This window comes from Vombatus ursinus, unplaced genomic scaffold, assembly GCF_900497805.2.
Source record: "Vombatus ursinus unplaced genomic scaffold, bare-nosed wombat genome assembly UNPS02010193.1, whole genome shotgun sequence".
Taxonomy (NCBI): domain Eukaryota; kingdom Metazoa; phylum Chordata; class Mammalia; order Diprotodontia; family Vombatidae; genus Vombatus; species Vombatus ursinus.
The window spans coordinates 6,296,515-6,320,538 of NW_020949971.1; the positions used below are offsets into that span (position 1 = coordinate 6,296,515).

The 24,024-nt window shown below is 41.4% G+C and overlaps 1 protein-coding gene and 1 pseudogene across 1 annotated transcript; both read right to left on the minus strand.

Annotated features, from left to right (window-relative positions):
- Positions 1 to 1,835: 1,835 nt before the first annotated feature.
- Positions 1,836 to 12,091, minus strand: FABP2 (fatty acid binding protein 2). Its single transcript, XM_027853773.1, has 5 exons — positions 11,988 to 12,091; positions 8,545 to 8,686; positions 5,798 to 5,970; positions 3,449 to 3,556; positions 1,836 to 2,047 (listed from the first exon to the last, which is right to left on the minus strand). Exons 2-5 carry the CDS (start codon positions 8,609 to 8,611, stop codon positions 1,997 to 1,999), a joined length of 399 nt encoding a protein of 132 aa, XP_027709574.1. The 5' UTR covers positions 8,612 to 8,686; positions 11,988 to 12,091; the 3' UTR covers positions 1,836 to 1,996.
- Positions 12,092 to 14,005: 1,914 nt separating this feature from the next.
- On the minus strand, positions 14,006 to 14,454 carry LOC114036888 (annotated as a pseudogene).
- Between the last annotated feature and the right edge of the window lie 9,570 nt (positions 14,455 to 24,024).

Below are 24,024 nucleotides of genomic sequence, written 5' to 3' on the forward strand. Positions count from 1 at the left end.
TGCCATATGTCTAAACATCAGAAACTAATATGATTTTTATCAGTGGAAATGGCATTAAAGAAGAGGTAGCACCATCTTCTTTGCTGCTGCCTTCTAAGGCCCATGGGATCTTTGCACGTGACTTGGAGGTGAAACTTTCCATGTATCTCCTCTACCAGAATGTGAGCTTTACAAGAGTGTGTGGTGATTGTGGTGATTTTGGGACATCCTCCAAGTGTGAATGATCCCTACTTCATGAAGGTGGGCTCATGAAAGAGGGTCCCTCTATGATTTCTGGGGTACTTTCCCTTTTTTTTTTTCAGCATCTACCCTAGCCTTTATTTAAAGCAATCATCCTTTCTTTTCCTAATGGTGCAGAGGGGACTCAGGGTCAAAATAGGATAAAAACTATTACCTATTTTTTTCCTTCACTTTCTTCAGTCTAAGCCTTCTTTGCCCTAGAACAGGCCTGCACAATCTGCTATCCCACTCTCCACAGTGAATGGTTTTTCCCCTTCTTCAAGCCTGTGAAGTACCCCCTCCATCTCTTCCCCTGCCTCTGCTGAAGAGCTCACCTCATAGTTCCCTGAAAAGATTGAGGCCATTGAGAACTCCATCTTCTCTCCTACTCGCCTCACATTCCTCAGACATTTTCTCCTACTGCCTTTTCCTTCAGCCCTACCTTGCACGAACAGTTGGTTCTCTTCCTTGACAAGGCAGAGTCCTCTCTACGTACCCTTCATTTTAACCTTTCCATCTTCTCAGCAGGATGCCCCCATGACCACTCCCACTCCCTTGCTAATCTTCTATCTCATTTCACCCCTGTGTGAACACTAAGGTTTAGACATTGGCCTATTTACTATTCCTCACACATGACACTCTCTCCCATTCCCATGCCTTTGCATTGTCCCGTGTGCCTGGAATACTCTTCCTCCTCTCCCTCTTGACTTCCTTTCACGCTTCAGCTCAAATGCCACATTGGGCAGGGAGGCCTTTTCCACTCCCCCCAGCTGCTAGTGCTTCCCCTATGAAGCTAGGGCATCACCTTCCATCTACCCTGTTTGTATCTTGTATGTGATTTTCATGGATCCCCCATTAGAATGTGAGTTGCTGAGGACAAGTTCTGTTCTTTACATTCCCAGTACTTAGGTCAGTGCCTAGCACACAGTAAGTGTGCTTGTTGACTGACTGAATGCATTTCAGGTGTAGGAGGAGAGAACTTACTTTTCCCACTCCTCTCATGCCTTTGACCCCACCTCCCTACAGGCATCAATGACAGCTTGAAGTATAAGCACATGACTGTTGGTGACGCGCACTTGTCTGATAAGCCTGAAAGGAAGCCTCAGGCTCTTGGCAGCCTTCTGGTGCTTGGCTGTTTCCCTCCCAGAATCCACATAATTAATGAATAATCCTAAGAAATGGATGTTTCCAGCCTCGATAGCTCTCTTGTGAGTTCCTGGGAAGAGATGCCATTTGAATCAGCCCGTGGAGGATGAGTAGGGATTCAACAGGTAAAGAGGGAGAGGGAAAATATTGTAGTGACAAGGAATGGAATGAACAAAGGCACGGGGCTGGAAGAGGGTAAGGGTGCATTTGGGCTGAGAAGGTGCTTTGGTATGTAATATGGGGAAGAGCAGTATGCCTTTTTCATTTGTTCATTCATTTGACAAACATATCGAACATTCACCTTGTGTAAGACACTGTGTGTTTCTATGTCACTGAAGTCAGGATGAAAGGAATTTGATTGTCTTTATTTTCCTTAAAAAAAAATACTACATGTTCAGTTGGTAAACTGTGACAGTGCCATACTCTAATAGGTCTGAGAGCATGCATGCAAAATATAGTCAATTGGCCTTGGCTTCTTATCCTTTGGTGAGACTGAACATTGCAACAGTCAGTTATGAGATACAGGAGACGAATCCAACACTAAGTTTATAGTTGATGGGTAAAAAACAAAAACAAAAACAAAAACCAGCTGCTTTGGAAGTGCTTTGGGTCACACTCCCCAGAGTGACTTTCAAGCTCTTTTGAAGATTCTTTTGGCTTCCACACCTTGGTATGTATAGCTCTGAAAGTTAACAAACATGGAAATGATGCTAGTTAAAATTTACATTTTAACAAGTGAGGTGAAAATCAATATTGATTATAATTTCTACAAATCAGTTAATAGTAAATACTCTCTTTTCATTTGGCAGTAGTACCTCACAAAGAAAAGAGAATTTCTTTTTTCATTTCTTAAGTTTTAATTTCTTAAATTTCTTAAATTCTTTAATTTTCTGCTATCCACATCCCAAGAAAGAGCTATGGAGTTTGAATGCAGATCAAAGCATACTATTTGCTATTTTTTTTCTTCTGTTTGTTTTGTTTCCTCTTTCTGGTGGTTCCTCGTGTCGGTTCTAATTCTTCCTTACAAGATCACTAATGTGAAAATATGTTTAATAGGAATGTATATGTATAGCCTATATCAGATCGTGCGCAGTCTTGGGGAGGGTGCTGGGAAGGAAGGGGGAGAAAAAATTTTAAACTCAGAAGCCTATGGGAGTGATGGTTGATAAATCAAAATAAATTAATTTTTAAAAATCATGAAAAAAAATCCCAAAATAAATAAATAAATAAATAAATTTCTTAATTTTCTTTTCTTTCTTAAATTTTTCAATTTTCCTTAAAATTCTTAAATTTTCATTTCTTAAGAGATTGATGATTTATATTCATTCATTTTATTTAGATATCAATCAATTTGCCATCCCTTTAATGTTCATCTCCACTTCAAAAAACCTTGATTAGGAAAGGAAAAAGGGAACAGGCATTTATTGGCACTGACTATGTGCCAGGCATCATGCTAAGCACCTCACAATTATTGTCTCCTTTCAGGTAGATGTTATTATTATACTCATTTCATGGCTGAGGAAAATGAATCAGACAGAGAGTAAGTGACTTGCCCAGGGTCACACAACTAGTAAGAGTTCTGGGGCCAGACCCAAGGAATGAACAAAGTTTCAACAGGAATCCTGCATTAAGTCATGCTTATTATACATGAAGCCATCACTTCATTTGGTTATTGGATGACTTCACATATCCTGCGCTTTCTAGGGTGGGCACTCTTTTGATGAGCACAGATCCCATTAGCTAAGGGTCCTGAAGAGTTGTCATGATTGAAAAAGTCATCCTTTTGCATTCAACTCCAAAACGAAACTCCCTGAGTCAATTTGGTTGAACTTCAAATGACCAATATGGAGTCATGCCAGACCCATATGCAAAAACTTCCACAACTGGCAGGGCCTCCTGGAGCTTGTCCCTCACTGACAGGGCCCTCAAGAGCACAGAGTTACTGTCTCCAAAGAGGTATCAGCTTTTCCTTACTGTGTAATCATGAATAATAATAAGATTCAGTAGGTACAAGCATTAAGATTTCCCAGTTGTTAAGACTTCTTTATTCTCTCTCGGGTATCATGATTTTTAAATAACTCACCTGGACCATTTCATCCCCTACAATTTCTCTGACAGTGTTCAGTTCATTTCCATTATCCACTCGTTTGAATTTGCCAACAAGCTTGTTCCCTTCCAAATTCCAGGACCCCTGCACATAAAACAAAATGCATTTGGGACACTTCAGGAAACAGCATCCCGAGCTTATTCCACAAATTAAGACAGCCACTGGGCTCCCTGTCCCTGGAATGTCATTACGAGATCAATCAATCAACAGGTATTCATTAAGTGCCTCTTAGGTGCTAAGCCCTGGGAATACGAGTACAAAGAATGAAACACCCCTATTCCCAAGGAGCCTCCATGCTAATGGAAGAGACAACCAATATATGCATATACATGTATGTATATATACTTGTGTATACGTATATACTTATATGCCTATATTCAGACACATACGTGTATACATATCCATGTACACATACATCAGTACAAATATAAAGTGGAAAATAAAAATAAATATGAAGTAGATAGATGAAAGGTAGTTGTAGGGGAGGACACTAGCTGCTGGGGGAATCAGGAAAGGCTTCATGCATAAGATGGTGTTTGAGTTAAGCCTTTACTAGTAATAATAATAAGCAGCATTTATATAGTATTTTAAAGTTTACAAAGCACTTACAAATAGTATCTCATTTGATCCTCATAATGACCCAGAGAAGTACGTGCTATTATTATTATTATTATTATTGTTATTATTATTATTATTATTATCCACACGTTATAGATGAAGAAACTCATAGAGATTAAGTGACTGAGCCAGAGTCACACAACTAGTTAAGTGTCTGAATCCAGATTTGAAGTCAGGTCTTCTTGACTCCAGGTCCAGTGCTCTATTCACTTTACCACTCAGCTAAAGGAGGAGAGGCACTCTGTGAGGCAGAAGTAAGGAGGGAGTGCTTTCCTTGTATAGGGAATGGCCAGTCCAGAGGCACACACATGGGAGATGGAGTGTCTTGGGTGAAGAACGGAGAGAAGATCAGTTTGTCTGGATCACAGAGTGGGAGGGGGCATAATGTTTAGTGAAGGTGGAAAGATAGATGGGGGCCAGAGTGTGTAAGGCTTTAGAAATTAGACAGAAGAGTTTCTATTTTATCCCAGGGAGAACCATTTAACATCATCAGTGATGCTAATTTTCATTGTTAAGGTTCATATTTATGTTACAGTAATTAACTTTCCTTCCCCAAGTAAAATAATGGAACCGCAAGAAGACTTCCTGGAGAATGAAAGCAGAGTTCCTGAGCCATGGGGTATTCTGGAAAGAACCTTGAACTGGAAATCAGGGACCTGGCTGTGAGTCCCAGCTTGGGCACTCTGTGTCCTTCAACATGCCCCTTTCCTGCTCAGTATAATAAGGAAGTCAGCCTAGATGAGCCTGCCTCAGGTTCAAATGAAGCTGTGAGGTACCTGACAAGATGCAAGCTGAGGCTCTCCCCAAGTCTTTCAAGGCTTTCAGTAATGGGTGGGATTCTCTGAGTGGCACAATTTGATAATGTTTCCAAGAAAAGACACTCAAGAATCAAATTAGCCAAAAAAAGAAAACTTAAAACGGAAACTAACCATTCTGAGAATTAAAAAAAAATGCAATCAGCAGTAAAGAACAAGGTCCCATGAGCTTAGCTGTTTGCTAATTACAAAGAAACATTTGACTTGACAGAGCCAAACTTGGGCTCTCCCACAAATGAGGGTTCCTCCTGCCTCATTAGAGAACACATGGTATTTCTTGATAGATACAACAACAGAAAGGGGAACAAGGAAGTGGAATTCCTTGTACCAGAGGATGAGGGTGAGTCCTCCAAGCTCTCCTGCTTCTCAGGTTATATGCTTCATCCCCTCAGTAGAATGAATGCTGTTGGAGGGCAGAGTTTGACATTTTTGTCTGTATCCCTGGTCCTTTGCATAGCACCTGGCATAGAATAGGCACTCAACAAATGTTCATTGAAGTGGAGGAGATAAGTATGAATTATTGGGTTTCAAAAGTAATTAAATTCCAAGAGATCAGTGAGGTCACCATGCCCATGGATCCCAGGATGGGAAGAAGACAGGGAGAGCATTACTAAATTAGAATGTATGTTAGGAACAAATGAACCTGGCTCCCACCCCTTCTGTATCATAGATCCCTTTTTTTCTTAAGGTAAGATGGAGGCAAAATAAATACTTGCTAATTGAGACAAGTTAAATTTTAAAAAGTGAGTGAAAGGGGAATAAGGAATAATAGGGCTGGACAGATAGGTTGGGGCTGATTGTCAAGAGTTTTAAAGGGAAGTAAAGAGGTTTGTGGGAGTTAGTTCCATATGGTATAGAAAGAAGGGGGTGATTTCAGGAATAAGCTGCTTACGCTAAGTTCTGTTCCATCAGCCAACGTGTAGGAAAAGTTGACTCCAAACTCAAACTCAATATCCAGAGTTCGGAATGTGCTGGATTCATGGACAGCCATCTTGTTTCCTGTTTGGGTAATTGTTATCTTCAAGTTGTCATGGGCTGCCAGCTTTCTTTTGACCACATTGATGCCTGTGAAATCAAAGACATGACAGTTCCCACTTAAGATTCTGTAGATTTGCATCCTGGCAGGCTTCGCTTGTGAGGTGAGGGCATTCTAACCAGTAAAATAAACACGTTAATTTCCTGTAAGAAGCCTCCTATGGTACCTCAGTGTGTGTGTGTGTGTGTGTGTGGAGAGAGGGGGGGAGGGAAGAAAAGAAGAGACACAGGGAGAGAGGGGGGGAGAGAGAGAGACAGACAGACAGAGAGACAGAGACAGAGACAGAGACAGAGAGAGACAGAGAGAGAGAAAGTACAACCTTGGAGAGGACAGTTGGTTGTTCAGCTATCTTCTCTGTTCTCTTGCCAGGCTCATATGTTTTAGCTGGAAAGGACCTTAAAAGCCATCAAATCCAGCCTCCTCATTTTACCAGCAAGGAAACTGAGGTACATACAAATCAAAGGACTTGCTCAAGGTCACAGCCAGGAAATTACTAAGGCAGGATTTGGACCCAGGTCTTCCTGACCTGAAATCCAGTGCCCAGCTAACTATCAACCAACAATGTGAAATCAATTCACTTCAGTCTGTGAAATTATTGAGTGCCTACTGCATTTTAGGGCTCTCTGGATGACATTGGGAGAGAGGAAAAGCTTGACTGAGATGTGGTTTCTGTCTTCCTAGCTAAGTGGCATAGTGGATAAAGCAATGGGGCTTGGAGTCAGGAAAACCTGAGTTCAATCTGGCCTCAGACACCTACTAGCTGTGTGATCCTTGACAAGTCACTAAACCTGTTTGCCTTAGTTTCCTCATCTGTAAGATGAAGATAATAATAGCATCTACCTCTCAAGGTTGTTGAGAGAATCAGATAAGACAGTATTTGTAAAGCACTTCGCACAGTGCCTGGCACATAGGAAGCATTTAATAACTGATTGTTTCCTTCCTTCCTTCTCCCCTCCTGGAGCTATGCTGGTAGAACAGGACCCCCATCCAGATGACTCTGATACACCCCTTTATGTGGTAACGGCCTTAGGGAGCTGCAGAACAGAGTGCTGTGAGAGATGGGAGGGAGTGGGGCCGAGGTCAGACGGGGGATCCAGACACACTCCCCGGAAGAGGGAATGAATGGCTTGGGCATTAGAGGGTAGTGAGGGACATTCCCACTGTGCCCCGAAGGCACAGAATTGAGAAAGCCAAGGAAAGGGAAATGTATTAAGTACCTACTATGTGCCAGGCACCAGACTAAGTACTTTATAAATAGCTCATTTGATCCTTACGACAACTCTGGGAGGTAGGCACTGTTATTATCCTCATTTTACAAATGAGGAAACTGAGTAAGGCGGAGAGGTGAAATGACTTACCCAGGGTCACACAGCCAGTGTCTGAGGCCAGCTCTGAACTCAGGTCTTCCTGACTCCAGACCCAGCACTCCGTGCACTGAGCCACCAGCTACCCAGGATGTGCTCAAAGGGCATAGAGGAGGGTCGGGTTTGTCTGCTGCACAGATTATGTGGAGATATGACCCATGGAGATGAGGCTGGGAACCAGCACTTAAAACAGTAGAACAGTCCCAGAAGCTTCTGTTCCCCACTCCCCTCTTCTAGTAGACAGAACATTTCATTCTTCCTAATGTAAGACTGATTAAATTGCTCCCCACTCCTTGACTGAGAGACATAACTAGGACAGAGCTTGTGGGCTTTGGCCCAGGGTGCTGACATCCGAGGGAGATGCTGCATGGCTCAGTCCTGCTCCCTCAGCTGACCCTAGCCCACCAAACCCGGGTCCCATCACCATGGTGCCCCTCCACCAAGGATTCACCTTTGTCCTTAAACAGCAGAGGGGCACACACCAGTCTCTCCGATGTTACTGTACTTATTTGTCTAACCTGATTCATCCGTGCTAAGACACTCCTCTTAGCTGCCTCCACCCCAACTCCCATCAATTCTTTTTGCCTCAGCTGAAAATAATTCCTACTAACAGCACCACCCTTATGAGTCTCATTCCCTTTTTATCAACAAGAGACCAGCATCAAAATAGCAGATTTGAGTAGAGAGCTAGAAATCCAATCAGTGAGAAACTAGCTAAGTTTTCTCTTTTGACCTCAGTTTCCTCTTCTGTAAACTGAGTGGGTTGGATGAAATGATTCCTAAGATCCCCTTCAGTTTTAAATTAATGATCCCTTCCTTCCTTCCTTCCTTCCCTCCCTCCTTCCTGCCTCCCTGATTTCTTTCTGACAATATTCTTGTCTCCTTCCAACTGTTACCAGAATCTACTAGCACCTAAAAGAGCTAAAGAGCTGATGAAATTGTGTAAATTACTGGCACCTTCTTGGAATCAGGAAGGGATGAGGCTAGCAGGAGCCCTGAAAATAAATAACTAGCCAGCAAAATCTACCCACCCGAAGAAATCAGTGGGGAATTATGAAGATCAAAGCTTGACGTTGTCCTTAGGTGACTTGGAAGCAAACAATGGATAGCACCAGAAAACCTGGTAAAATGATTAGCAAAGAACAGGCTAGATATCTCACAGATCACCAGAAAGTTTCTCAATAGTCATCTGGCCTCCTGGGTCAGGAAGGGATTTGCTGTTAAAGAATAAATTCTTACCCATTTTTTCCATGAACTTGTCATAGTTCTCACTGCGGTCCACCTTCCAAGTGCCGTCAAATGCCATGTTTCTAAGTGTTCTTTTCCTCCTTGGCCGGAGATTCAAGACTGAGTTTTGAGGAGTATTTATTCTTCTGCTTATCTGTGAACCAATTTGTACAATGATGTGGCTGTCTAAAGTCCAAAATTTCACCAAGCTACATCAAGACTAAGCTCTGGGGTGGTGCCTTCTTTTAACACCCCTCCCAAAGTGGTCTTTTGAAACGTCACTCATTTGCAATGCAGGAGAATATATACTTCTGATAGAAAACAGAATCCAAAGGTCCATTTATTTCAGGAATTACCACCTGTTTGGAGAACATACTGTAAGAGGGTGTGTGTGTGGGTGTGTGTGGGGGGGTGTGTGTATGTGTGTGTGTGTGTGTGTGTGTGTGTGTGTGTGTGTGAGAGAGAGAGAGAGAGAAAGATCTGGTGACTAGACCCTCTTCCTCCTTTTCCTTTTCCGTAGCCTCCAATCCTAAATGAGGCCAGTAATTTCCAAGGATGATTGGCATAATCTTTTCTGGGTTGCCTGGGGTAGATGCTTTGAGACTTGAGAGCTACTTTGGGAGAAACTAGAATGTTTTATCATTGGCATATGACCTTTTTTTTTTTTTTTGGTGAGGCAACTGGGGTTAAGTGACTTGCCCAGAGTCACACTGCTAGTAAGTGTCAAGTGTCTGAGGTCAGATGTGAACTCAGATCCTCTTGACTCCAAGGCTGGATCTCTATCCACTGTGCCACCTTAGCTGCCCCTTATCATTGGATTTGGAGCCAAGACGTCTGGATTGCAGTCCTGCCTCAGACTATGTCACTAGCTGTCCATCCTGAGCAAATGACTTAAACTCTCTGGGCCTCAGTTTACTCCTCTGTAAAACGAGCGAGTTGGTGTAAGTTTCTCTCATCTCTAAATCTGTGCTCCTGTGCCCCACTGAGGCAAATTTCTGAGGAAAGAAGGATATTGCCATTTTTTGTCACCATATGTGAATGGAATGTTGGTGATGGGGGCTTTCTTGGAGTTGGAGGCTGTCTGGGATGAAAGCTCCTTCCTCGAACTTGTGTGAAGCTGTGGTCTAGCAAGGTTAGAACCAAAGGAATAACTTGAAGGAGGTCCCTGGTCCTGTACTGAATCACTCCTACTATGATGGGGTGTGGAGCCCCCGAGAGGCATTGCTCTTTATTACACCCAATGGTGCCCCATACTTCACTGGCAGAGGCTTCCACGGGATGGTTATCTTGGGCAAGCACCATGGTCATGGAAAGAACACTTGCTTGGAGTCAGAAAACCTGGAATCAGATCTGACTTCTGACATTTACTGCTTTTGTAACTGTGGTAACATGTGTTTCCAGTGGTGCTGGGTGGCACTAGGCCAGACTCATGGTGATGTTTTGAAATAAAATTCTGACAAGGAAGAAAAAGACCCTTCTCTAAGACTCAAGTTCCTCATCTGTAAAACAAGGGGATTAGACAAGCTCCCCATACAGCTCCCAATCTATGATCCTATGAGCTTAGGCCAGTCACTTAACTACTCAGAGTCTGATTTTCCTCTTCTGTAAAGTAAGGGGATTGGGCTAAATGGTCCCTAAGCTTCCTTCAAGTCCTAAAGAAGAACACCCTCTTTAGGTCACAAAACAGAGTCTTGTATAAGATGGACATTCTTCTGCCTCCAGGTGTGGCCAACCAAAGTCAGAATTGTATGGGAATAAGATTTTACAGTATAAATCAGGTAAACTTGGAAAGGAGCCTGCCATTGGCCTTTCCACTCCCTCTGCCCCTCCCCAAGGTAATTAACTTGTAAAACAAACCTTTACTATGAGAGGATTTACTATCAGCAGTTAGGGAAAAGGCAAAGATCCTCGTATTTACTAAACAAAAAGTCACTTGCTCTCATATTTTTCTACTGGGTGCTGACCAGGGCTTTATTATGCCAACGTGCCACTTGGGCAAAGGTTTGAGGGGTGGCATAGCACTATGGCATCCTTGCATCCTGTCACAGTCTCTAGGGAAGGGCAAAGGGGGCAGGTCACCTATGGGCCAGTGGCTTTGTGGCTGGGTTTCATAAGCTAGGGAACAATTCATATTTTGGGGAAGCTTCATTAATTTGAGGTGTTTGGGTCAAATGTCTTTATTCTGAAGGGAACTCCCAAGGGTTGAAGCCCTTCTTCTATCAAGGTTGCGTGGTACCTACATGGCTTCATGATTTCACCAATACAGACATGCCCTTCTTCTGGTGCAGCTTGCATGCCATCCCATGAGCCTCCTCTTGACCAGTGATTCCTGTCCATGTCTTTTCATAAATACTCCATAGAGACAGTGTACTCTAGTGGAAATAGCACTGATCTTGGCATCATTAGGAGCAGATACGGCCACTGCCCCTTAGTAACCACAGCACACATCCTCACCCTCTCTGAAAGGTTGCCTCATTGACAAAAAAGGGGTCCTAGGATCAGAGAATTAGAAGTTCCAGAGCCCTGGAGATCGAGTCCAACCACTTTAGTCTACAGGTGAAGATCAGAGAATTTAAGTGACTTACCCAGAATCACAGAGCTAGGAGGTGGCCAAAGGAGAATTTGTATCTGTTTTACAGACTTTAAGGCCAGGGCTCTACTCATTATACAATACAGTCTCTTCAATTAAGAAGTTCCATTTGTTGGGTCAAACAACAAATCATAGAAACAATCAATAACTTCATCAAAGAGAGTGACGATAATGAGACAACATACCAAAACTTGCAAGAAGCAGCGAAAGCCGTTCTTGAGGGGTGTTTTTTTAATAACTAATTTATTTTTAGTTTTCAACATTCACTTTCATAAGATTTTGAGTTTTAAATTTTCTTCCCCTCCCTTTCCTCCCCCCTCCCCAAGATGGCATGCAATCTATATAGGCTCTACTTATACATTCATATTAAGCATATTTTCCCATTAGTCAAGATGTAAAGAACAATTAGAACTAACGGGAGGAACCAGGAGAATGATGCAATGAAGACGAGAGCAAATAGTTCGCTTCCATCTGCATTCAGACTCCATAGTTCTTTCTCCGGGTGTGGATAGCAGTTTCTATCATGAGTCTTTTGGAGTTGTCTTAGATTCTTGCGTTGCTGTGAAGATTGGCTATTATTCTTTTTCTTATGTGCATTTTATTAATTTATTTTGATTTATCAACAACCACTTCCATAAGCTTTTGAGTTTAAAAAATTTTTCCCCCTCCCCAAGGCAGCACACAATCTGGTATAGGTTATACATTCCTATTAAACATTTTTTGCATTAGTGATGTTGTAAGGAAGAATTAGAACCGATCTTTAGGGGGAGTTTTATACCTCTCTATACGGGCCGCACGCCGACCCTCTGCCAGTCGTGCGCCAGTACCCACTTCCCTTAAAAGAAGTGCACTGCCAGAGTCTTACCCATGCCTAGGTCCTCGGTCCTCAGCCAGATCACCACACAGAGACAAGCCATCGGAAGGCACCAACACCAGAGCTTTATTCAGAGGCCAACACAGCAAACCATCATAGCAAGCCCAAGCAGCAAGGCCAGAGCAACAGAGCAGGAGCCAGGGGAGAGCGCACCTGTGTGTTCTGACCACGCTTGTTCCTAAGTACCTACTTAGCCCCTCCTCCCCAGCCCACTACTAGCCAATGATTGTAGGGTCAGATACCGGAAGGGGCTGTCTGAGTTTAGCACACCAAGGGGGAGGGAGTGACGTAGGAGGCCAGGATTGGATAGAGGAAGGAGGCATCTGGGATGGACGCATAGACAAGAGTACGTGACCTAGGAAGTCAGACTCAGGAGGGGACTGGGTCAGTGCTGCACAAGGTCAGGAAGGTCACAAGAGGCATCTGGGGATGACGTTGCATATAGGGAGGGGACTAAGCAGAGGGAACTCAGTCCTCTGCCATCCCACTCCCAAGTGGCACCGCCCCTTGCCTCAGGAGTTCAGGCTCGGCTACTTCCTTGCACCCAGCTTATCTCATAGCATTGCCCAATTGCCTCATGGCTTCTCCGAATCCAGCCCATCCCAGTACACACGACTCTGCCTACCACAGTCCCTGCCTCGACTTCCAAAATACCCAGATCTTACCTTACCCATGCCACAGCACCCAACTGGCAGCTGCCAACATCAGACAGTCCCTCACACCTCTCAATGCTTACATGATTAAAATAGAGAAAGAGGAGATCAATGAATTGGACATGCAACTAAAAGAGCTACAAAAAGAACAAATTAAAAATCCTCAAATACCAAATTAGAAAATTTGAAAATCAAGGAAGAGATTAATAAAATTGAAATTAAGAAAACTATTGAACTATTCATAAACTAAGAGCCAGTTTTATGAAAAAAAACACCCAATAAAATAGATAAACCTTTGTTTAATTTGATGAAAAAAAAAGAAGAAAACCAAATTACTAGTATCAAAAACGAAAAGAGTGAACTCACCACCAATGAAGAGGAAATGAAAACAATAGTGAGGAGCTATTTTGCCCAACTGTAAAACAATAAATCTGATAATGCAAGTGAAATGGATTAATATTTATAAAAATATATATTTTCCAGATTTACGGAAGAAAAAATAAAATACTTAAACAACCCAATTTTAAAATAAGAAACTGGACAAGACATCAGTGAATTCAGTAAGAAAAAATTGCCAGGGCCAGATGGATTTACAAGTGAATTATTTTTTTTTTCAAAATTCATAAAGACTTGATTCAAAGGAATTTGCAGGTACATTAAGAATTTGCAAGTTAATGAGGTCAAAACAAGACAGATTCAGCCGACATGTGCTGCTGTGTATTCACCACAAACTAGTGCAAAAAAAAAAAATCCCATCCGTTTGTTACGTAAAAGCCACATAAGGCAGAATTAAAGCAGAAACAGCTGACACCAACTAAGACCAATAGCCATTCATCCATCCAGAGCTCCTGGCAACTCTTTGGTGAAAGGAGACAGATAACACTCAAGCACTGACAGGTGTAAACTGAGGTTAGGCAGTGGTCACACAAGATGTTAGACAGTAATGTCAGACTCACAATGAGGCACTTAGGTTGAGAAGCTTAGATATTTAACATCCTAGCCTGCATCACCACAGTTTGGAAACTGAGTCCCATGACCCAACGCCAACTTCTAGACGTCTCAAAAGAGCCATCCCTGAGGTTAGCCTCCTCTTGGGCCCTCCCCATGCCAACTGCAGAAAATGCTGACGCCAGTCCACACTTGCACTCTCTGGGCTCACTTGCTGCAACTGCACGGTTCTTGATCTTGCAGTGAGTGGGGTCTGGATGTACAGAGCAGCACACGGGAAATCCCCTTCTTCTGGCACTGAGCTTGTTTCAGGTTTCATCCTTTCCCAATAACCCCACTCCCCACCCTCAGCCCCTCTCGTCCTGAGACAAACATATCGGTGAAGTGTAGCTCATCAGCTTACACAGTTCAAATTGGGATCTTCCAGCAGAACAGAAGATTTGACTTGTCATCCAAAAACTTCCACTCCACCACCAATTTCATACTGGGGTATTCACTCTTCCCTGGCAGTTTGTTCAAGTAGTTATAGGTCTGGCCTTTTTCAGTGGGACAGTTAATGCCGCACTTACACCCATCAGGCTGAGGGATAGAGAAAGGTACTTCGACTCCCAATATAATGCCATGCACTGAAGCTGTGGTGTTCTGAGACCAGGCATCACTGGTGAAGGTGACATTGACACAGTAGGATTCTCCTTTATGCAATTTGCAGGGCTGAATGGAGCAGGGATTACTTCCACCACTTGAACTTTTCCAACTGCGGAGCCACAGTCCAAAAAGTGAACCGGCTCGGCCAGGGTGACGACCCCGAGGGTCAGGAGCAGCAGCACCGAGGTGGAGGAGGAGTAGGCCATCGCCGCTCGGAGGAAGAGAGAGGGACCAGAGGAAGCGGCCTACAGGTGAATTCTACCAAACATTTAAAGAACAATTAATTCCAAATCCAATTCCAATATAAATTATTTGAAAAAATAGACAAAGAAGGAATCCTAGCAAATTCTTTTTATGATACAAATATGGTGGAGATACCTAAACCAGGAAGAGTCAAGACAGAGAAAGAAAGTTATAGACCAATTTCCCTAATGAACATTGATGCGAAAATTTTAAATGAAATATTAGCAAAGAGATTACAACAACTTGCTATGAGGATAATACACTATGACCAGGTGGAATTTATACTAAGAATGCAGCACTGGTTCAATATTAGGAAAACTATCAGCATAATTGACCATATCAATAGCAAAATTAACAGAAATAATACGATTATCTCAATAGACACAGAAAAAGCTTTTAATAAAATACAGCACTCATTCCTATTAAAAACATTAGAAAGCATAGGAATAAATCGAGTTTTCCTTTAAATGATAAGTAGCTTCTATCTAAAATCATCAGCAAAAATTATATGTGATGGGGATAAGCTAGAAGCATTCCCAATAAGATCAGGGATGAAACAAGGATGTTCATTATCACCACTGTTATTCAAATATTGTACTAGAAATGTTAGCTTTAACAAGAGAAGAAAAAGAAATTGAAGGCATTAGAACAGGCAATGAAGAAACACAGCTATCATTCTTTGCAGATGATATGATGGTATACTTAGAGAATCAAGTAAAAAACTACTTGAAATATTTAACAACTTCAGCAAAGTTGCAGGATATAAAATAAATACACAAAAATTATTGGCATTTTCATGTATTATTAACAAAGCCCAACAGCAAGAAATAGAAAGAGAAATTTCATTTAAAGTTACTGAAGACAATATAAAATATTTGGGAGTCTACCTGCCGAAACATACCCAGGAACTATATGAACACAATTGCAAAACATTTTTCAAACCAATAAAGTCAGATCTAAATAATTGGAAAAATATCAGCTGCTCACGGGTAGGCCGAGCTGATATAATAAAAATGACAATTCTACCTAAATTAATTTACTTATTCAGTGCCATACCAATCAAACTACCAAAGATTATTTTATAGAGCTAAAAAAATAACAAAATTCATCTGGAAGAACAAAAGATCAAGAATACCAAGGGAATTTATGAAAAGAAAAGAAAGGGAAGGTGGCCTAGCCATACGAAATCTAAAACTGTATTATAAAGAAGCAATCATCCAAACTACTCGGTACTGGCTAAGAGGTGGATCAGTGGAATAGGTTAGGTACACAAGACACAGTAGTCAATGACTATAGTACTCTACTTTTTGATAAACCCAAAGACTCCAGCTTCTGGGATAAGAACTCACTACTTGACAAAAACTGCTGGGAAAACAGGAAAATAGTATGGCAGAAACTAGGCATAAACTAACATTTTACACTGTATACCAAGATAAGGTCAAAATGGGTACATGATTTAGACATAAAGAGTGACACCACATGCAAATTAAGAGAGCAAGGAATAGTTTACCTGTCAGATCTATGGAGAAGGGAAGAATTCGTGACCAAACAAGAGATAGAGAACATTATGAAATGCAAAATGGATGATTTTGATTACATTAAATTAAAAAGGTTTTGCACAAACAAAGCCAGTACAACCAAGATTAGAAGGGAAGCAGAAAGTTGGGAAGCAATTTTTATAGCCAGTGTCTCTGATAAAGACTTCATTTCTAAAATATATAGAGAACTGAGTCAAATGTGCAAGAATACAAATCATTCTTCAATTGATAAATGGTCAAAGGATATGAACAGGCAGTTTTCAGATGAAGAAATTAAAACTATCATTAGTCATATGAAAAAATGCTCTAAATCACTATTGATTAAAGAAATGCAAATTAAAACAACTGTGAGGTACCACATCACACCTATCAGATTGGCTAATGTGACAAAACTGGACAATGATAAATGTTGGAGAAGATGTGGGGAAATTGGGACGCTAATGCATTGTTGGTGGAGTTGTGAACTGATCCAGCCATTCTGGAGAGCAATTTGGAACTATGCCCAAAGGACAACCAAACTGTGCATACCCTTTGATGCAGCAATACCACTACTAGGGCTGTATCCCAAAGAGATCATAAAAAGGGAAAAGGACTCACAAGTACAAAAATATTTATAGCAGCTCTTTTTGTGATGGCAAAGAATTGGAAATTGAGAAGATGCCCATCCATTGGGGAATGGCTGAACAAGTTGTGGTATATGAGTGTAACAAAATACTATTGTTCTATAAGAAATGATGAGCAGGTGGACTTCAGAAAAAACCTGGAAAGACTTCCATGAACTGATGCACAGTGAAGTGAGCAGAACCAGGAGAACATTGTACACAGTAACAGCCACATTGTTCAATGATCAACTTTGATAGACTTAGCTCTTCTCAGCAATACAATGATCTAAGACAGTCCCAAAAGACTCATGATGAAAAATTCTATCCACATCCAGAGAAATACTATTTTTTTTCTCTCTGATTTTTTTCGTGTTTTTTTCCTATTTGTTCTGATTCTTCTTTCATAACCTGACTAATATGGAAATATGTTTTTAAAAAAGAACTCCCATTTGCAGCCAGTAGCATTATTTACAAGTCTTGGCTTATTCCGGACTTCGATTTGCTGATGAAATAGTTAAAGGAAGCTGGACTTAGAATGAATGGATTGGTTTTGATTCTTGACTCTGAGAGTCTGTGTGGTATAATGATAGGGTGGACCTGGAGTCAGAAAGAGCAGGTCTCAAATCTCACCTCAGATACTTAAAAGCTGTGTGACCTTGGAATCACTTCTCTGAGCCTCAGTTTCTTCCCTGGTAAAGTGAGGAGGTCAGACTTGATGACCTTTAAAGTTCCTTCCAGCTCTAAACCTATGACCCTTATTTTACAGATTTGGAAACTGAGTCTCAAGTCATATAACTAGTAAGTTTCAAAAGCAGGCTCCAAACTGAGGTTCCCCAGTTTCAGGTTCAGCCCTCTATCCACCATACTAAGCAGCTGGTAACGTCTGTAATACATGCCTCACAGGAGGCAATGCACATGAAGTACTTTGCGACCTTGGAAAGCCATACAAAATATTGGCTATGACTAAACAATGGCTCTATCCAACACAGTGAAGGGCTTCCTCCAGATCTTTTAGTGTTTTGTGGAGATCAGAATAACTCTTGGACCTTGTAGGAGTCAGTGAAGGGAAAGAGCTGGATTTGGAGTCTCTGAGAACCCGGGCTGAAATCTTTCCTTGGCTATTCACTGCCTTTGTATCCTTGGATAAGTCACTATCTCCGGAGGCCTCAGTGCCTCATTTGTAAAACCAGGGGACTGAACTTGATGGCCCCTTCCCTCTCTAGACCTTGAATTCTGTGATCTCCCAGTCTTGATATGTGTATAACTAGGAGCTCAAGCTTATTTGCATAAGGCTCTCCTCATTGGTGGAGACTGATAGCTCAGTACTCCATGCTGGCGTGAAGGATGGAGTTGGTGAGACTTTGGAAGAAGAAAGATCCTTATCCTTCTGGCTTTCAGGTTCAAGACAGAAGACAAGAGGTTTGAGGTCCTCTTTAGGAAGGGGTCCCTGAAGGGGGAGAAAGATTCTGGGAAGAAGCCAACACGTTTATAAGATAAGGGTCAAAGTAGTTCCATCCGAAAATAAATTTTCTTCACCCTCTTTCTATCATCTCCAGATACCCTCAAGCTATAACTCTATTTTATTTTAAATTAAATTTTATTTTCAATTCTTAATTCTCTTCCTTCCACCTCCTTCTCCCCTATTGAGAAAGATAGAAAAACAAAATCCTATATGTCTTAGAAGTGAGACATTTATCAGAGAAATTTGCTGCAAAGATTTTCCCCTATTTCTTGCTTCTCTTCTAATTTTAACTATTGGCTTTGTTTATGAAAAATCTCTTTAATTTTATGCAATCAAAGTATCTAGTTTATCTGCTATGAACTTCTCTACCTTTTGTTTGGTCATGAATTCTTCCCTTATTCATAGAGCTGATTGACACGTTCCATTAATTTACTTATGATGTAGCCCTTTATGTTTAAAGCACGTACTCATTTTTGAGCTTAATCCTTGGCATATGGTTTGAGATGTTGATTTGTGCCAAGTTTCTGCCAGACTGCTTTCCAGTTTTTCCAACAGTTTTTATAATTGAGTTCTTGAGCAATTATGACATTAATAGATAATATTATATAATATGATGTGTGATATATAATACTATAACAATGATGATAATTATTAGTACTATTGATGGAAACGTCTGGGTTCATATGATGACTACATCTTCAGTACCCCATCAGAAGGCTAGGTGGTGTCTTGGAGAAAGTGATGGGCCTGGAGTTAGGAAAATCTGAATTCAAATTGGACTTCGTACACTATCTGTATAATGCTGTGCAAGTCACTTACCCTCTGCCTGCCTCAGTTTTCTCAACTGTAAAATGGGCATAATAATAGCACCTCCCTTCCAAGGTTGCTGTGAGGATCAAATGAGATAATATTTGTAAGGTGCTTAGCACAGTGCCTGGCACATAGTAGGCACTGTCCCCCAGATCTACGCCAGTCACTTGCCTAGAGATCTGTAGCTTCAGGCTTCAAAGCCTGGAGTGGCCCTACTGGCTTCAATGGGTGCTGGCCTCAGCCTGGTCTTCCAGGGCACCTCAAGGTTGTCCTGGCCTTGTCCTGATTCCCTTGTTCTTTCTCCTACTGGTAGGTCTCAAGTGGCCTCAAATGGCCTTGGCTTCAGGATCCATCTTCTTACACTGACCTCTCTGGGGCAGAGGAGCTCAGGGACATTTTCTCCGTAGTTCTGTTTCATACATCATTCTTCTTCATTGCTAATAGGTTATATAGGCTTATTATATTATATTTATTATATTATATTACATATCTCATAATATAACTTATATTATACATATTATATAGGCTAATAGGTTATATATATAATAGGTTAATAATTATTTCCACTAATAATAGCTAGCATTTATATAGCGCCTACTGTGTGCCAGGTACAGCCAAGACCAGATCACTGGGCCCCTCCTTTGTAGACCTCGTGCCTCACTGACACCGAGCCATTACCAGCTACTCTTTGAGTCTGGCCGTCCAAACAGTTCTGAATCCATTAGACTGTATCATCATCAGATCTGTATCTCTGCATCTTCTCTATAAGAATAGCTTGAGATATTCTTACAAAAATTTTACTGAAAGCTAAGTAAACTATGTTCCTAATACCCTTCTCATTTGCTAGTTTAGTAATCCTGTCAGAAAAGCTGCTAGCTGGTACAGCATATAGTGTGTTGGGCCCAGAGTCAGGAAGATGGCTCTTCCTGAGTTCAGATCTGGCCTCAGACACTTACTAGCTGTATGACCCTGAGTAAGTCACTTAGCTCTGTTTGCCTCAGTTTCCTCATCTGCCAAGTGACTGAACAACTCTGCTAAGTACTTGGGGATACAGACAGAGGCAAAAAATAATCATTGACCTGGAGGAGCTCAAGATGAACTCATAACCTGGTACTTCTATTCAATTTCAGAAGCAATCATTTTATCCAACTGAATATAAATTTGCCAAACATTAAACATAAAGGAATAGCAGGATAGCCACCTCTCCTGGGGCCATTTTTATCTAAGCACCATCAAATGTAAAATGAGAAGGATGAAGAAAAAAATAACAGCTCCTTCATTTAGTGCTTAAGGATTGTGCATAATTTCACATGCCTCTGACTCATTTTATTTCTACCCAGAATTCCCTCTGGGAAGTCCCGCAAGAGCTTGCCTACAGCTTGTGCCTATGCTTTTGCAGAGGTAGGTAAGAGGGTCCCTAGCTCCCATTCCCATATAATCAATCGCACATAGTTCCAAGGTACCACTTAAGGTATAGGATTTAGGACAATCATCTTATGTGCTTGTTATCCCTCTTTGCTAATCGAGTTCTCTGCTGCTTTCTCACATGAGAAACCAACCTGCCCACTTGACACTGAGCAGCTCACCCCAGCCGCCATGGAAATGTGCTGACCTATTTTGTAATTGCCAGAGACTTGCAGACTCAGCTCGGAAGCAGATAACTTGAAGGTTCTGCGTCAATGTTCAGAGTTGGCACAGAGATAGAAAGTACAGTATTTGCTTGCTGAAGAGATAATTCTGTCTTACAAATTATGACCTTTGAAAGACAGGCCAAGTTCCTGAGTTGAACGTGTCATTTAGACAATGACATTTGCTCCCAAGTAACCTCTCTTTCCCATACAGCAGAGGACTGGCGTCCCTCTATTAGAAGAATGACCTAGGGACTTGAGCTCAAATGGAATTAATAGTTTCTCCAACAACCTGGGCTGGAAGCAGATTGATTGATATTTATATAAGGGGTTGAACAGGGTGGTGACCCCTTCTGAGGACTTTGCATCTTATCGATTGAGAAAAAAATAGATATCTCTGATGCTTGCAGGTTGGTCCCACCATTTGGGCTGGCCTATAAAAGGGGGGCAGTCACTGAGCCCTTTTGCCCTTTTTACCCTTTTCATTAAAGATTAGGAGAGGCTAGCTGAAATGCATTCATGTAGACTTCCCTTGACTCCCAGGAGTCACTAATGATTGTCTCGGAGAAACCCACATGGGATTTGCATATTGCCTTTAGTTGTGACATCTGAGGAGAGATTTCTAGAATCCAAGTTCTGGAATTCCACCTTCTAGGGACAGAAGGAAAGCTTCTAATCTGGAGAGTAGTGCCCACCTCTTGGAGAGGAAGGACAGTTCTACAGCCCAGCATTCTAGCAAGAAAGGTGGGCCTCCATGGGCAGTGCCCACCTTTTGGAGAACTTCATGGAGGGGATGACAACTGAAACAAGACTTCTGAGGAACAGAGATGAGAAAGGTATGCATTTCAGGGATGCAGGATGACTTTTATATCGGGTGTTGCATAGCAAGCAGTTTGCTGTGAATGGGGCTTAGGACAAGTGAAGGAGAGCTGAATGGAGGCAGCTTGGTATGTGATTGGGAATCAGAAAATCTGATTTCAAATTCTGACTCTGCCCTTTACTACTTGGGCGATCTTGGTCAAGTCGCGTAACCACTTTGGGTGACCTTCATTTCCTCCTGTTTCCTCCCTCCTCCCTCTTCCTCCACACTGGCTAAATAAAGCCTCTTCCTCACCCTCTTCTAGGGACTCACAGTTTCCACCAGATAAACTATGAGATCCCCTTTCTTCCAGGTAAATCCCCATCCATCATAATTAGAGAGTGCCAGTTTCACCTCCCTCATGTTATTAGAAAGCAAGCCACCTCCTAACAATATCACCTCCTGGTCCCCAAGCCCCTTCTGGGAATAGGTTGGCCAAACCATGGAAGAAGAAAGTTTTCCAATTGAGAGGGAACTGAGCTATTTCTCCAGGGTATATGGAGCCCTCTGAGGGAGCAAGGCCTTTGAGGCCATGGCAACGAGGTATCATCATCCAAATGTCTAAACTGACATAGCCCTGCCTTTACTGATCTTGTAATGACTCTAATCTGTTCATTTAGCATCTGGTGTCTTCGATGGGGGCTGACAAACCCCACAAACAACTGTGAGAAGTATTGGCAAAATTCTTCTACTGGTACTGACCTCAAAAGGAAAGGCCTTTGATTGTCCTCTTCTGGGCTCTCCAGACTCCAGGCCACTTGGCCAAACTCATGGTCACTGCCCAGGAATGGAAGAGATGATGATCTTCTCTGCTTTGTGCCCTAAGGCTCCTCACATACCAGCCATGCATGTTAGAGCTGAGCCCACTGGAGAGATTTGCCAGGACTTCTACGCCCTAGATTACATCCTGTTGCTGCTGAAGTCCTGTTGCCTGTGCGGCTCTTGTAGTAGATGGAGCCATTGGTGAACCAGGCAAAATGGAATTCCTCAGCAGCCAGGTCCTTAGAGCCAGGATGGGACCCACTAGGCCAGTGGAGGGCGACAAGTTTCCAGGGCATGGAATGGAGGCTTCAGTCTCTGGCAGAGTTGCTACCTCTTAGTGAAGGGCATTAACACTGGAGGAACCCAGTTAAGCATGATTTCTTTCTTTCTTTCTTTTTTTCATTAGTGGAAAAAGTTCTTTTTTTTTGGTATTTTTTATTTTAAACTTAAATACAAAATTAAAAAGAAGAAAAAAGAAAAAAGAAACATTGCCATGTATGCATTAAGCCGTAAGAGAGGATTCAGTACAAAACAACAAATTTCCATTTCAAGAAAACCTATATAATAAATACTACACATTGTTTTCCAAGCTGTCCGGCTTTTCTTTGTTTATTTGTCGGTTTTCTTTTCTTCTCTGCTGTGAATTTTCTACTTTACTTTTTCCCTCTCCCTCCCTCCACCATCCTAAAGAAGGCTACAATCAAGCATGGATATATACATATATATAGATATCTATAAACATATACATATATACACATATACACTCATACGTAAGACCATAATATGCTTATTTCCTCCTACCATCTGTATCTCTGAAGGTGGATAGCATCCTCCTTCATAAGTCCAAGTTTTTCCAAGTTTTTTTTTTAATCAACCAGCTCATCATTTCCTATACCACAGCAATATTCCAACCCCATCATATCCTGTCTGAGAGATTGTCAATGAGAGTGTTTTCCTAGTTTTCAGCATTCTTTCTATTCTTGGTTACAAATGCTTTGTTTATACAAGAAAGTCTTAATTTAAAATAATAGTACATAAATAAACTCAGATCTAAATAACTGAAGTAATGTTTATTGGTCACGGGTAGGTAAAGCCAATATAATTTTTAAAATGATAAATTTACCTAACTAATCTATTCAATGTTCTCTCAATTAAATTATTAAAAAATTATTTTACTGAGTTAGAAAAAATAATAACAGAGTTCATTTAGAAGAACAAAAGAGCAGGAATTTCAAAGAAGCCGGGGAAAAAAAGATGTAAAAGAAGTAGATTCAGCAGTATCAGACCTTAAACTATATCATAAAGTGAGAGTATTGTTGAAGTATAAAAAGGATAATTTTTATTACTCCTCCTTCTACTAGCTTCTTCTGTACCAATTTTTCCTTTTTTGCCTCATTTGTATGAGATAATTTCTCCTTTTTATCCCAGAGAGATCATACAAATGGGAAAAGGACCTACATGTACAAAAATATTTATAGTGGCTCTTTTTGTGGAGGCAAAGAATTGGAAATTGAAAGGATGCCCCTCAATTGGGGAATGGCTGAACAAGTTGTGGTATATGAATGTAATAGAATACTATCGTGCTATAAGAAATGATGAGCAAGTGGACTTCAGAAAAACCTGGAAAGACTCTGATGCTGAGTGAAATGAGCAGAACCAGAAGAACATTGTACACAGTAACAGCCACATTGTGTGATGACTAATATTGATAAACTTAACCCTTCTCAGCAATACAAGGATCTAAGACCTCTCCAAAGGCCTCATGAGGGCAAATGCTATCCACATCCAAAGAAAGAACTATGGAGTTTGAATGCAGATCGAAGCATACTATTTGCCATTTTTTTTCTTCTGTTGTATTTTGTTTCCTCTTTCTGGTGG